The sequence below is a fragment of the Formica exsecta genome, unplaced genomic scaffold (assembly GCF_003651465.1).
Source record: "Formica exsecta isolate Colony F162 unplaced genomic scaffold, ASM365146v1 scaffold308, whole genome shotgun sequence".
Lineage (NCBI taxonomy): Eukaryota > Metazoa > Arthropoda > Insecta > Hymenoptera > Formicidae > Formica > Formica exsecta.
The window spans coordinates 770,944-787,600 of NW_021850337.1; the positions used below are offsets into that span (position 1 = coordinate 770,944).

Consider the following 16,657-nt stretch of genomic DNA (forward strand, 5'->3'; position numbering starts at 1 on the left):
TATAAGAATAATATTAAATTAAAAATTATATTATTAAATATATATAATTAATAATAAAATTAAAAATATATGTATCTATGTTTTCAGATATGTGAAAATTCAAGCAAAATTATACGCTTTTACATCTACTAAGATGTTGTTGCATTTGGTGAGTTGCTGTTGCACTTTTTATTAATTCTCAAAGAGAGGAGGAAAGAGAAGAATAAAAACTCTGTGGTAATATAAAATTGTGCTTATTGTTAGCTGTAAACGGATGACCAAAGTTTATAAAGTTGCAACAGAAATTTATTACACACAGAATATAATAGATTGGCAGATTATTCTGCCAATTTAAAAATATTTTATTACGTGTCATTTCGTTCACGCATAATATTTTCTTATATCGATTATTTGCGCAACACGTGTTTCGCGACACGTGTTTCGAACAGTAAACTTTGCATTAAATACATTCATCTTGTTACACAATATTTTTTCTAATAATAATCTGAAGACGTAGGGCGCACACACACATTTACATACACATCAATTGGCACATATATAAGCTTTGATATCTATATTAATTGTATAAATATAATTGTATAAAACGTATTATGCTTACAAATTAGAATGTCAGAATTGATTTATCACTTATCATGTATTAGTTGACGTATTAGTTGTTCCAAAATACGGTTTTCCGAGAGTTAAACTCGACAGAGTCGTTACTTCTGTTTGACTATCCGTCTTCGAATCCCATTGCCAGTGTTCAGTGCTTGAAATATCTTATGTCTGGGCGAGATTAGGCATAGTGCCCGTTACGTACTCACATTAACAATACCGCACAATGCCTTGAACAGTCGAGGCGTCTGATCTTTTGTCGACATAAAATTAATATAACACTATCGCTTTAAATCGCGAGAGAATTGCTCGAGATTAAAATAATTTCGGAACAATACGTTGTATAGTGTGATATCGTTTTTAATACAATACTTTTTGCGTGTTGTGTGTATAAGAATTTTTAATTAAAGATTCAAAAAAACATTTTTTTGAAGAACTTGTTGAGGTAAGTACTCAAATTTTTAACAATATTGAATTATATAGATATTAATTTAATTTTATTTTTTAAAATACATGTCAAATAATATTTAATGTTAATAATATTTTTAAACTTGCAAATAAATCTTTTTGCAGTTAATAATGTAACATGTGGTGTGCTAAATTAGGAGATAATTATCCTCTTTTTTTGATAGAAATAGAATAAGTCAAACGCAAGTACAGTTTGTCGCGGTCGGATTTAATTATTAACGATTGCTTGTTGCATTGGTGATTGGTTTGTGGCAATTACAGAATGCGCGCACGTGATTTCCGTATTATAGTATTCTAAAACGATGGTCTATATGCATATTCTTTGGCGAGATTTTTGCGGTTATGTAATCAATCGTGTTTGCACATTAGGTATACTGAAATACTCGTATTTGTACACCGGTACATTATGTAATACACAGCAGCGAATTACAAGTCATTATTATTTTGTGATCTTAACTTGTAAAATTGCGATTACTTATTTAATCAAAACAAATTAATATTCTTCTCATAAAAATGTTTTAGAGTTTACTTTTCTTATTCTGTTTAATTATTTCAGTTTCTTTGACGAGATGGGTCGGAGAAAAAGAAATTCAAAAAAATTCTCGGGTGTTACTCGGAAAATTTGCGAGAATAAAATATCGGAAAAATTGAATTCCGATGAAAAGGGGGAAACGAAAAGAAGGGAGGAAGATTTTTCCATCCTCGAAGATGCAATCGATGTTTATCAACGTTTGAAATTGCCACTCGTACACTTGATGCAGCATCGATCGCCGGATGACAGCGACGAAGAGGAGGATGCCGTCGTGCTAAATTTCTGGCCGCGTTTTGTCTTCGTATCGAACTTGTGCTTGATCTGCATGGAGCGATCGGAGGAGGTCTGCGAATCTTGCGGCATGGTTTCTTACTGCACCGTCAAACACAAGAAGCAAGGGTGGCTGAAGCATCGCGAACTGTGCGAAGTTCTCACCGAAGTTTGCACGAACGGAGGAGGCTTGTCGTTCCTGCCGGATCTCACCGCGGACGATTATCGCGTTTATCGATTGAAACTGATCGAGATTGTGGAATGTCGTTTGAAAAAACCTCTCGAGCCCTGGGAGAAAGAGATCCTTCTTTATCCTCGCGTTTGTTGCAGCTGCCGTTATTTTTCGAAGATTCTGAGATACTGTCCGACATGCGGAATCGAGTTATTCTGCGAGAATCACGATGGCAAACATGAAGAATGGTGTCGAGACTTTCAAGTGTTTCGAAGAGTATTATTTATGCAGCACAGAAACGGTCACGTCGATCCCGAGATTCCGGATACTTTTCAAAATAATCCGCTTCATCTACCAGATAATTTTGACTTGTTAATGGCACAACTTTACAATCGTTCGACATATTATTGCAGCATGGATTGCTACACTTATTGCAGTCTCTCTCATATATTGACTATTCCATTGACGACTCTGTATTCTATGCAAATTTCTTGTCGGGATTGGGAAACTATCGATACCTTTGTGGTCCACGTGATAGGCGCCGAGTTTCAATTCGAGTGCATAAACTTGCACGTGTGGGAGAAACTCTTTCTACATCTTCTTCCGAATTTAAAGCATCTTAGATTGATATTTATTGGCCCGGAATTGAGATTGCCGGCAGTGCCATTAGATCTTTTGACTGCTGTGAAGATCTGTTCGGCTTGCAAATCATTCGGTCGACGCGTGAACGTTTCGTTTCATCCCGGAAAATTCTATCACAATTTTTGTCATTCCAAACAATTTATAAAACCGCATTTAATATGTCTCTTTAATCCGGGTCTTTATCGGGAAACTGGCTTTGAAGGTAGAGATACGTGGCCAGAGACGATAAAGGAATTCTGTAAAACGAAAGTTCCCGTTTGCGTGACGTCTTACACGAAGCACGAAATTCCTCGAGAAATGATCAGAATAAAATCGATTATTGATGTAGAGACAATTCTGGAACCAAGAAGAAATCCATTTGCTTCGATCAAACCCGATAGAAATTTCGTTAGCGATGATTCGGCGCCACTTATCTACAAAAATTATTATCTCGCTATTATTAGAGCAAAGTCATAAATAGATTTACGTAAGATTTTTTTCTCGAATTTCTTTTGTATTTAATCCAACATGAACACGTTTCTGGAATTTCAAATTTATTTATCTATATATAATATACCATTTTTTTAAATTTTTCATCGCTATTTGTATAAGCCAATGTTTGCGAAATTTAATAAAAAAATTATTGTGTAATATAACAACCAAAGTTGGCAAATTGTCAAATTCAATACATATGTAGTAATATAAAAATATTTTTTGTTATTAAATTATATAGTGTTTCTATTTTTAGCTAAATTATATTATTATTTACAGAATAATTGAGGTAAGATATTGTATGTAATTATTATACCATAAAATATTTACAAAACGACATAATGAGGAACTTTATTTCAGTAATAATTTATATATAATTGCCTAGTTAAAGCATCTAGGCCAAAAGTTTTTTTATTAGTTTATAACAAAATATCTTTTTATGACGCGCTAATATCTACATTGATTTGTATTTATTTTATATAAGTAACATGTTAAATTAAAGTATAGCATACCATTTTTCTTATATTTCGAAAAACAATATTTATAATTTTTTTATTACATTTGTTCTTTATTTTATATAATTTTATCTATACATATCTTTTCATAAAATTAACTATACAAAAATATTAAAAGTTTCTTCCCAATGATTTTTTGATAGTATTAAATGGTATTTTTGCTTGAAAGTATTATTGTCTTAAAAATAATTATCGCGTTACTCGCAATCTGTATCATTCAATCAAATCGTGATCCATTTTTTGCACTTAAATATTATCACAATAAATAAAATTATAAGAAAGTTAACATATCATCATAATATAATTACATCTACGGAAAATAAGCGAGGTATATTATGAAGACATCGTATACGATATTCGCGAGTGCGACTTATTGTTAGTTTAACTTATCAAAATATTATACGTTTGCGCCTCAAAAGAAAGCACGAACGTTGTATTATTAATAAAATTTACAGTTAAAATATTTTCAGTAGATGCAAGAAAATGATAGTATCCGTAAAATAAATATAATTTGTACTAATTTATCGAAATGAGTTTTTTTCGCAGCAACATATAATCATTCATTTTGGCTAAAGAAATGTATTATCGTTGAAATGAAATGTATTATCGTTTATCCGAGTCGTATAAACATCATTATTAAAGAAAAGACCATTGGAACTATGAACGATATAGTGTTTTGTGCTGCTGAATTTAACTTGCTTGGTGCATTCACATCGTAAAAGTAACGATGGTAAGCGTTGTCGCAATGAGATGGCCAATCTTTAAAGCATGCCGCGTATGCCACGGCGTGAGCGATGTAATTCTGTTCAAAAGTACCTCGGAACAAATGCGCGTAAGGGCCTGTAAAAGATTTTATTATTTTGTTATTTTATTATTTTATTATTTTATTATTTTATTATTTTATTATTTTATTATTTTATTATTTTATTATTTTATTATTTTATTATTTTATTATTTTATTATTTTATTATTTTATTATTTTATTATTTTATTATTTTATTATTTTATTATTTTATTATTTTATTATTTTATTATTTTATTATTTTATTATTTTATTATTTTATTATTTTATTATTTTATTATTTTATTATTTTATTATTTTATTATTTTATTATTTTATTATTTTATTATTTTATTATTTTATTATTTTATTATTTTATTATTTTATTATTTTATTATTTTATTATTTTATTATTTTATTATTTTATTATTTTATTATTTTATTATTTTATTATTTTATTATTTTATTATTTTATTATTTTATTATTTTATTATTTTATTATTTTATTATTTTATTATTTTATTATTTTATTATTTTATTATTTTATTATTTTATTATTTTATTATTTTATTATTTTATTAATTATTTTATTATTTTATTATTTCATTATTTTATTATTTATCCCATATCGTTTTGAAATTATTTACAAAAATGAATAATTGCTATCTCATTTTACTCAAGTTAATTTTATTGATCCGAACAATTGAAACGTAACATGTTGCATAGGCAAAAACAAAATTTATATTCATGAAATGACACAAAGTCTTTTTTTATTCTTTAGCTACAGAATAAAACTGCTTCCTTAAAAAAATAACTAAAAGTAAACTGTTTTAAAAATATGATATAACTTTTAAAAATATAGAAAAGAATCTTACTGTTAGCTAATGGAAACTTTGTTAAGGAAAAAATTGTTTTTCTTACCGATAGCATAAACTCCGACATCTTCCCCGCCATGACTCTCATCCTTGAGGTATCTGCCAGCAAAATGCATGTAAAAAGGATCATTCGATCGAGTCGGATCTATGGCGATGTTTCTCCAAGTCTCATTAACGTTGTTGCTATCGTTTCTCCGATGATAAAAGAATCCAGGACCATTAGCATAGGAGAGCGTCTCATAGGGTTGTTGATCAGACTTGTTGGCGAAACCGAGAATGTCGTTGCCTCTTACGGGATATCCATTCAGTGTGAACGAATGTGAATGATCAGCTGTGACAATGATTAATGTCTCTTCCAAGTTTACGAATCGAAGAGCTGCCTTGACCGCTTCCTCAAGTTCGTACAGTTCGCGCAGTGCTAGTTGCGCCCAATTGCTATGATGAGCTATATCGATCTTGCCGCTTTCAACCTAGAAAATCACGTAAAAATAATAGTTAAAGAAAGAAAAAGCGTTAACTTTTTTCTATATTAATTCTGTTAATATTCAAATTCGGAATTACGATTCTCTATAAGACTTTGAACCTAGGCAAAGATTGCAGCGCTCTCAAATTACGCATGGAATAATGCGTTCAAGTAATACGACCTCGACAAGCATCCGGGAAAACGAAACCCTAAGAACGTGTACTTAGGAACGTATTATGCGAAAATGGTCATCATCGTGTAATTTACATAAGAATCGTATCATCATCAATTCATCAAAATTTTAGTGTATAGTCCCGATTAACGTTTTTATCCCATTAATAACGTTTTAATATTTATCGAGCGTTGTTCTCGCATAATGCTCGGTTCCGCGTCGCAATCTAACTTGCGTTTGATATAAATATTCAATGTTGTACAGTGACGATTACTGACCATTAGCAAGAATCCATTTTTGTTCTTCTTCAGCAATTTTATTGCCTGCGTCGTCATATTCACTAGCGAGGGAGTCTCGGCGCTTTTTACAGCGTGGTAGGGCATGTGATTAGGCGAAAAAACGCCGAGAATGTGCGATGTGTTATTGATGTCGATAGACATGAGGTCTTGCGTATTGTTGACAGCTCTTCCTTTGGCATGATTTGCTTGCCATTCTTTTATTAAATTTCTACCATCAGATCGCTGACAGGAATTGTGATCAATTGGTTCCACGTTCATGCCCAAGTATTGCGCACCGCCACCCATAATAACCTTTAGAAGACATCGCCAATATTAGATGCAAATTACACAACTTACGACTCTAAATCATTTCAGCTCCAAAGTATGCAATATACATTTATTGAAAATTTTTAAAAAAATGCTATGAAATAGACAAAATTGTGATAAATTTATGTATATCTTATTTTAGAATCACTTATAATTTTAATTCAAATTTTTTAGATATACACGTATATACAATTCAATTTACCATTTACTATGAATCTGTTAGTTTTGAGATTATATTTTGATTTATACATATGCGAAAATGCAGATACGATAAATTACCTTAAATTGATTTCCCGGTTCATCCTCAATAAGTTGTCTGGCGATATCTTTGATACAATTTCGCTGATCTGTTGGTATCAAGGTATCGCACTCCCAGTCTCGATGGTTAGTATGCGCGTAAAGTCCCGCGGGAGTGGCGTGGGTGATACGAGTAGTGGTAACAAATCCTGTTAATTAATCAAGTATGAATTATTGTGGAAATTTATTTATCATAGTAATAATGATAGCAGAGAGCAAAATTAAAATTCTATTAATTATAAACGACTTTTTTTAGGTTTGATATATCAAGAGATTAGTTCTAAAAATTATATTAAAGTTTATAATATTATCAATAAAGTTTTTAACATTACAATAAAGAGAGTATAAAAGAAAATATTAAATATATGTAAAAATGTGTATGTTTTATTACGTTTATTGTCTGTAAAAGATATTTTATACTAATTTATAAATATTATATATATATATATATATATATATATATATATATATATATATATATAAGAGTAAAATAGCTATTGGCGAGGTGCCAAGGTGCAATGGGAAATAAACGTGTTATATAGACTAATCGGCGAATCAGATTGTCACATAAAAAACTTCCATTATTTCACGAAAGTAGAAATCAGTCATGGGCGACCGATTGTCCTCGACAAGATAGAAGGTCGGCACATGACCTTCTCGTTTATTGAGAAGACTTTCACTGTATATAACTTCAACAAGATCCATTCAACACCAACACTTACGTTAATAGAATAGCCGATCACGCGTGACATGTGTTCTCTACAGAATTGATATTGTATTCATACACTATGCAGATACAATATTCATATTCAAATGGCACTTTTAAAAATGTCTCTAATAATCACTGAAAAAATCAAAATTTTTTCATATTAAATTTGGCATTTTTGATTAAATGGATTTTTAAGCTTTAATTTGAAAAACAAATCATTTAATTAAATGAAAGTCTAAAAAAATATTTTTTTTAACTCGCTAAATCCTCAACACATCTTAATATAAAAAATGTAAATTACCTTTTTTACCAAGAAATTAATTTGAAATTACTAATAATATTCCGATTTGGATTTGTTTGTATAATATAAATTGTAGTTAAATACAAAATACACATTATCAAACGACTGTATAAATTTACCGTATCTAAAACGTGATATAATATAAACATCATGTATATATATATTGATACAGGAAAATTTATTACAATTTATATATGATTGAGTCTATATATATATATATTCATTTAAAAAAACAAAGATGATCCTGAAATTTCCAAGACTCCTCCACCTTTCGAATTTTATTTGCGATATTCTAAAGACCCCTTCAATCTCATTCATGTATATGTTTAATTTTTTAATTCAAAATTATTTAGAAGATACATATATTTACTTATAGAATGGGTCACTCTGTATGTGTATATATATATATATATATATATATATGTGCGTGTGTGTATGTATGTGTGTGTAATCATATCTAAAATCTAATTTTATCACGTAAGCTTATTGCATATCATGAAAAAAAGAAATGTTTGATAGATTTATTATCTCGCGAAATATATATCGTGCTGAGTAGAAAATGTAATTAACTGACAATAATCGGCGATACATAAGAAAGATTCTAATCTGTTTTCTCAGACCTCCTAAGAATTTTTGTGATATTTAAATCTTAAGTGCAAATTTATGTCAAGGTTTGATCGCATTATTGCATATGATATAGATTTTCTTATTTTATTCGTCGGTCGATTAAAGTTCTAAACGGCAATCGAAGGACAAGTCTGTTATCACTACTGAGTGATAACTTTTAATTAATTTTTAATTAACTCTATTAGATAGTTTCTTTCTCGATAGAATTGCTTTTAATTTAGACAAAATTATATTATATTATAAATCTCGTCTAAAACCAATTCCTTATAACTCTATAAATAATTTTAAACTAACGGAAATATAGAAATGGTATTTTTACGCTACATCGTAACTTTTTGACCGAATTATTATCTTAATCTTTTACCAGCGTTGTGCCATTATATTAGCTGTGATTAAAGTACTTTCAATGCAGTTATTAAGTATTTGTTATTATGTAAATATAATAAACGAAGCATTAACATTTGTAAGCAAATGGAAAACATGAGCAAAATGTATTCACATAAATTCCAAAATGTTTTAAGAAATAATTTATGTAAAATATGAGCCGTTTTGAAATCTTTCAGGATTAATAAAATGTTGTAGTCTTCAGAAATCAAAGCTCTTACCCGTGTCCATGCCGGACTGTTGTGCCCAATTAGCCATGGTGGACAATTTGCTAATTTCATTGATTTTCTTATCGCATTTTTTGTCATCGGCTCTGCCATCCAATCCAATAACGTGATATCGGGTTTTTACACCAGAAAATATCGCAGTAGCCGTTCCAGCGGAATCGGGCACTTGCTTATTCACATTGTAAGTCTACAAATGCATAATAATCATGAGACAATTATGCGAATTATATTTATATTTATTATTTACTGTGATTCTGATAATTAATAATGTAATGTTGATTTAAGTAAACAGATTTTATGTCTTATCGACATTATTGACAACTAATCTGTTGAGATTTCCAAAGCACAATATTTTATCGATATATTAAAATCAACATTACGTTATCTTTTCCGGTAAGATAAAATGTATTAATCACGTCGTTGATGTTAATGCGCGAGATAAATTGGTATAAAACTTTCACATTTATTGTTAGTAAGTAATTAGAAGATTGATGAGAATTAATTGTAATGCGAGCACCGCATTCCTCATATTTTCTCGACATGGATAAGCGCGGTGTGTCCTTATCAAACGCGGCGACGGAATTAAACGGCTTAACGTGACAGGATTTTCAAATATCTTCGCGCCTCGCGAGACCGCCGTCGAGATTAAAGGCACGATCGATGCGATTTAAATATCTACCTTGGCGAAACCGGTGTTGGGGAACTTCTCAAACTCGAGTTGATATTCCTCACCGGTTTGACCATTAAGCTGACCTACGTAGATTCGACCAGACGTGATGGTGGACAGACCCATGCCGTCCCCGATAAAGATGATCACGTTCTTGGCACGGTTCTCGTTGTTCCGGTGCGCCAGGATCTTGTGTAGGGTCTCTTGGCCGGACTTCAGCCAGAAGGACATATCTGATGAGAGATCAAAGTTTCGCCTCGTTGCGAAGACTAATACTAATCGGTTGATCATGATATTCGTAAGCAACACCAAAGCTCAAAAGAAGCATCAAAAAAGATGTCTCACAAGGTCATTAGAATAAAATATTTTTAGCTATGGCTGTATTAACAACGGTTGAACAAACAATGTTTTACAAGTGAAATTTGTTTTTTAAGATTGTAATCTTATCTGTGATCTATATACAATGGAGGAAGATTTACGCAACTAGAATTAACGGTAATAAGCGATCGTGCAAAACTTTAAACGGACTTTAAACATTTATTTTATTTGGATATAGATCCTCTAGAATATTAGAAGATAAAATTTAAGAAATAAAGTGCACATTATGCATTTTCTAATAAAATACGTTGTGAACAATTTTATATTGACAGAAGCTACTTTATACGAAGTGCATTTCAACATTCTGATTAATTTGATTTTATGAACGTATAAATACTTTATCTATTATCTAGTGGAATATAGACACGAAAAAATTTCAAAATTATTGGTTTATATACAGTATTGACGATAATTAATAAAAAGCGAACTTCGTATGACGGCCATTTTAACGGTGTTTTATCATAAGACATATTTTTGCGCAAGTTTGATTTAAGCATTAAAAAAACAATCTGCTCTTTTTTTAAATTTATCAAAACAAATTGCACATATTGTTCATAATTCTGTTTTTCTTTGTGTATTTATTATATATTTAGAATTTGTGGCGCATTTATCTATTAATCAAATATTAATGTAACCGTAGAAAAAAATTAGAAAAATATGAAATCTTAAGCACGTATCTATAATATCCATTTACGATGTATAACTGAAAATCAATCGCGGTTTTAATATTTTAAAACAAAATCTTTGGGATTTAATTCAGATAACAGAATTATTTCATAAAATATGTATTATAACAAACCTTCGTAATCCGTGGATCCTTTACGTAACGCTTTAGAATCCTGAAAAACCGCTATGATGCATAGTAACAAGATGTATTGCTTCATTGTGTATGTCTTTTCTTTCTGCAACATATCGGATAAATAATTCGCCATTACTTTCTGTAAAGAAACAATTTAACAGTAAAGACGTTTTGTGCAAGATATATATTTATTGTTGTACTGAAGGTGGCTTGAAATGGGACCGAAATGTCTATTATTAAAGTTCATCATATTGTTATTTCTAACTCCTTTTTTATCTTTACTTGAGAAATGATTTAATTTCTCTTATCCACTTAATTACAAATCGAATAATATTTATTATTATCGGTTAACAGGGTTGTGAAAAACTCGTCAATATTAAATTTGTTTAAACATAAATGTTAATTTCAACACTTATTTTAACATTACATTTCTTATTTCAGTAGTGTCGATTATGGCGATCTATTACTCATTTGTTATTTAAAATTTATTTTTATTTTGTATTACTTAGTCAAAGGTTTTCAACGTAAATAATGCAAAATAAATAACTAATATAATACTAATATAAAATATTTAAAAATAACTTCAAGCAAAAAACATGATATTTTATGAACTTAGATAATTATTGCTTTGTTTTTTATTATGCTGTAAGTTTCGCTAACGTTCTTTGTTTTAGGTAAATAGAATTTAGTATAATTCAGTACAAACAGTTTATTTCATACAATTTTTTAAGTTAAATATTCATAAGTTAGATGTTTATAACAGTGTATAATTAGTTCTTGGAAATACCTCGGAAAAAAATATTAGCTTTATTTTTTGCTTCACTGGCATTTTTTACGCGCAGCGCAACGTCTGTGCATAAATTAGTTCGTCAGTTTCGTTTTCTTTAATATTCGCAGTTACTGATTCGCGTTTACTGATATTGTACTCGATATAAATCGCGGCTCACCCGATGCGATCAGCTGTTCCTAATTTGATACGCCATTAGCTTTGCGATTATCATATGTGACAAAGGGGAACTATACAGGGGTCAGTTACCAAGCTAATAAAATTACTATTTCACCGAATGTGTATCCTGCTTACATCGAAGAATTTCAAGTCGATATCTGTTTCACACAATTTCTTCACGTTTATATAAGCTGTTTAAACATTTATGTGTACGACTCTTTTTTATGTCTCTGTTTTGAAGCAAAACAATTATTGTGTAACTCTATAATTTTTTTACGAGATGCTTATATTATTATAGATACATCGGTTCGAAAATTGGTTAATTACGGCACCATGCATAATAATTGCATATAATTACGCGGTTACGGTGACTTGTTACACACGGTATTGTTATACGCGACAGCTTGAAGATTTCGAGGAGTAGTATAATTACTAACAAATCAAGACGAGTTTGTCATTAATGTACCATAGTACATTAAATATATATATCCGACAGTATATTAAATATTTTTACAGTAAAATATTACATTATTATATTATAATATGTATTATAATTTGTAGTAATTTTACCGTCGTTTCTATTAATTATTTGCTTTTTGAGTCAGTTTTTCTTTTTCCATATCTTTTAAATCTAAAAAGTCAATTCAAAAATTATATTAAATTAATTCCTAATAATTCAGTAATCTGTCAGAATGTAGTTTGAATGATACATGATATGCATCTACGATTAGTGTGTATAAGTGGCTAGAGTTGCTCGTCGACCTACTTCTTATCTCGTTATCTTCTCGACATCTGAAAACTCTTCGACTCTTTACATATGTTTCTCGCACCCCAATGCGGTTTTAATCTTACACGCGGCAAACAGGAAACTAAGTTACACATACCTGAATCGTCTCGGGAAGGAATACGATGTATTTAATGTACTATGGCACTTCTCGACGGTGTCAAATCAATCCGATTGGACTTGTCGATATGTCAATTCAACAATGCCTCGGCGATGCGCGACTTGAAGCGTGACATTCTCGGGAATGAAGCGCGCGATACTGCAGACAGCGTCCTTTAAATCTCGTCGCTTAATCACCTCTTGCCGCTTCTCTGGGTCGATTGGCTGTCGATAGAATCGTGACAAAAGCTGCCTGGGTTCTTTTCGAATTGCGCGACGCGGCCGGAAAATGCGAGTTTAAAGTCGAAGCGAGATACCGGAGCGAGCCAGCTTTGTCACTTTATATAGTGTTTCAAAGGCCGTGGCAGATTATGTGTGCACGAGGTGGCAAAGCGTGCAAGGGACACTGAGTACGCGGATTCTGTATGCGGAAAGGGAGGGGGCAGAGAGATCCCCCTCGTGTGCTGCTAATCCGACCATAATTGACAGGCTCCGTGCTATTTTATCTTATGTCCGCAATACGGATTAATTCGTGAACACGAGGCACCTTATCGCGAGATCTTCCTCTGTCTCAAAGCAACACAAATGAAAAGAAAGTAATAGTCTTTTCACTTTTATCTCAATTTAAATTGGACAAATTTTAATTTGCATAATATATCAATTTTGTTCATTTAAATTTTTTTTTGGCGTGCAAATATAGTCTTCTTTAGGGAAAATTCGAAATAAATCATTGTTTATTAATTTCTTAATATATAACAATAAACTTTTTGGATAATTAAAATACGGTTTAAAGTAGCTTTACTTTAAGAAAGGGCTTCGCATTATTACCTTTTTATGTGCCGAGCAATAGTAAGCCATTCCGAAGACAATGCGAATAAAACGATATGATATGATTTAAATTATCCAATCATAGAGGTAATCATAGGAGCAATCTCAATATTATTGTTAATAAAAAAATATAAATGTTCGCTCTATGATATGTTATTTTTTAATTAAAATAAAATGTCTGTAACATGCATGTGGTATTCTAATAATAATCCTCAATTTGTAGACACTAAGTCTGAAATTAGTTTTTTCCGCGAGAATTATTATAATTGACATTCCATTGTTAGTTTACAAAATGCGCAGTGTTGTCGCCGGCATGTGCGTTAATACAAAATAGTGATTTAGCTCTGTTATTTATTACGTCTATTTTTTCAGAATTGCATTTTTGTTCTTTAAAATAAGCTAAGATTTCTTTAGAAATATATTATCGTAACTATATTATTTGTTTAAGTATATTTCTTTGGATATTTTCTTGTAATACTGAAATTCTTTTTCATTCTATTAAAATTGACGTGCAGTATAATTAGCCTTCTAGTTATATATTTTTAAAAACTTTTTCGGCTATTAAAGTATGTAAGAAATTTCGAAAATTAAAGAATCTAAAGCATTAAAACACAAGAAAACTTTATAGCCTAAGAAGAATTTATAGGTATCGCAACAGTATTTCTTATTTGCATTTCTTAATTTTCTATATTACTGGGGTTGCCATATTAAAAAATATATATGTAATATTTATTCTTTCATCATTTCTTCATTATTTATCCGCGCATTATTTCTTCATCATATATCATTCTTAATAATTTATGTATATTAATTTTTTTTATTATTCTTAATAATTTATGTATATTAAATTTATTTTTTATTTAAGAAAGAGAGACAAAACATCAGTTTTTAAAATCATTTATTTATTTTTTGAAATGTGATATAAAATATTAGTATTGATCTTATGATTAATACCCGCACTTTTCAAATCTTGATAATATCAATTCAAATTCTGTCTTGATTGTTTAACTGATTAAATTTGATATTATTATACACAATTTTATTTTGTTTTAACAATTAATGAGTAGCTTTTATATAAGATCAAAGATATTAATCGGATTGATTACTGACATTTTCGTATCGTGCTTTTGAGGAGTGAACATATACTTCTTTTATACTGATTAAGATTTGATATCAAAACATGCATGATGCTTGCTTAAAAAAACGTATTTATTAAATCATGACCATAATCTTATTTGTTACTACTATACATGGTACTCCGATCTTTCAATTACTAATACAGATTCAGAAATTTATTTTTTTTTATTCTGTACAATTACTTACGTGAAATTATAGAAGTTCTTTCGCGCGATGATCTTCAAGTTTATATAAAAATTATTACAGCGCTTAAGAATTCATTGCGCGACAATTGCTTCATTCATTGTCAGTACAAATATATTCAGTATTCGTGATTAGCGCATTAAACTGCGTTGTATGTGTATGTGAGTGTGTGCGGCCAATGATAAAAAAAATTCAATATTAACACGTAAATTCGCGCATAATTTATTCATGAGTTAGTTGTAACATCAGATTAATCCAGTTTGCAGGTGCACTTATTGATTTAAGATAGTTGCATTACAGGCTATATTATGTTTATCGTCGAGGAAGATCTGTTTTTCTTAACTGCGCATTTAAAAATTCGGTGTATATTTTTTGTTAAGTGTATGACAATATATTGAATACAAGAATTTGGAGATGATGATGTTAAGAAAAATCTTTCGCTAAGGAAAATAAAAAACGGAAATAGAAAGAAAATATGTGTAAGTTTCAGTTCGTGAATTGTGAAACTCGATTGATGGTTCTGCAGTATTTTGAGGCAATGTATTGCGCCATTGATACATGGAATTTATAGATTGTGCAATGATCAGCGGGTTTTGCAAATAAGAAAGTCGTGTATAAACAAGTAATTAAAGTTCCATAAAATCAGTAATTCGGACGATATCGAATTTATGGTGTTTGAGAAACAATGTGGTGCAAAGAGAACGCTAATTGTAAATTTGTAGTCGATCTTAAGCCTTGAGAGGTGTGAATCAAGGTTTCTGTCTCGCGATTGGCAGCGGTTATCAACACGTGAGACAGGTGAGAATCTTGCGTGTCCCTCGATCGTGGATCGCGCGAGTAGAGCACGTGATAATACGGGAAAGCACGTTTCTGTGATAATGCTGCCGTGATCAGCGGCTGATTATCACGGCCACAAGTAGTATCGCCACGATTTTCGTTTGTTATCGCAATGTGACAAGCAATAATGACGCATTGCATATCTGTTAATCTGTCTACTACCAGATACTGTATTTGTAGAACTTAGAAAATACTGAAGGCATAAAAATTGCCAGAGATTTTCACAGCTCTTGAATTTGTAGACTTAATGTAAAATTGACTTCTCTTCTTAATTTAAAAATTATTTCACAAACGAGATATAATTATATATAATTAATAATCACATTTCGTAACTGGAAAAATATTTATAGTGGAAAAATTAATTGATTTGATTTAATTAACTACTCTTTTTGATCGTCTACGTAAATATACTTTTGCATGTTTTATAAATGTTGAATCTTTTTTTTTTCGTTAAAAAAAAACTGTTGAAAGTAAAAATTATTACTCTGAAAATTACAGGATCTACTTTAAAATATTAGATTTATTTTTTTAATTTTCTAAAGAATTTCAGAAACTTTACTTCTAGACGAAAAGATGTTTAGATAAATCTTGTATGAAAATGAGAAGCACAAATACTAATTTCACGGTAGCATGTTATCTTAAATGTATTTTGCTATCATTAGAGCTCAATCTGGAACAAAGAGTTTCTTTACTATAAGTGCGAGCGTGTTTGAAGAAAATTGCATTAGAGACAAAACTTTATCAAAAACAAAAAGCGGCAAAAATCCGTGATTATCAGTGAATCTTTCCTTTATGAGTGTGCCGCGTAAATTCCGATATTATATCTTCTATCGTAATCTTTAGTGTAAATATATCGATATAAATAGCCACAAAATAAAATCATTATATTCGATC

The 16,657-nt window shown here is 30.3% G+C and overlaps 2 protein-coding genes across 3 annotated transcripts; one reads left to right on the top strand and one right to left on the bottom strand.

Moving 5' to 3' along the window:
• The first annotated feature begins 439 nt into the window (after positions 1-439).
• LOC115237734 lies at positions 440-3,157 on the top strand. The gene is made up of 2 exons (XM_029810972.1): positions 440-1,039; positions 1,619-3,157. Exon 2 carries the CDS (start codon positions 1,632-1,634, stop codon positions 3,132-3,134), a length of 1,503 nt encoding a protein of 500 aa, XP_029666832.1. The 5' UTR covers positions 440-1,039; positions 1,619-1,631; the 3' UTR covers positions 3,135-3,157.
• Positions 3,158-3,479: 322 nt separating this feature from the next.
• Positions 3,480-13,181, bottom strand: LOC115237733 (alkaline phosphatase 4). Of its 2 annotated transcripts, XM_029810970.1 has the most exons (8): positions 12,780-13,181; positions 10,950-11,052; positions 9,785-10,005; positions 9,100-9,292; positions 6,840-7,006; positions 6,234-6,545; positions 5,367-5,790; positions 3,480-4,504 (listed from the first exon to the last, which is right to left on the bottom strand). In XM_029810970.1, the coding sequence occupies exons 2-8, from the start codon at positions 11,032-11,034 to the stop codon at positions 4,275-4,277; spliced, it is 1,632 nt and encodes a 543-aa protein (XP_029666830.1). In that variant the 5' UTR covers positions 11,035-11,052; positions 12,780-13,181; the 3' UTR covers positions 3,480-4,274. The 2 variants fall into 2 exon arrangements, with proteins under 2 accessions (XP_029666830.1, XP_029666831.1); XM_029810971.1 differs by lacking the exon at positions 12,780-13,181 and having other exon boundaries at positions 9,785-9,985.
• Between the last annotated feature and the right edge of the window lie 3,476 nt (positions 13,182-16,657).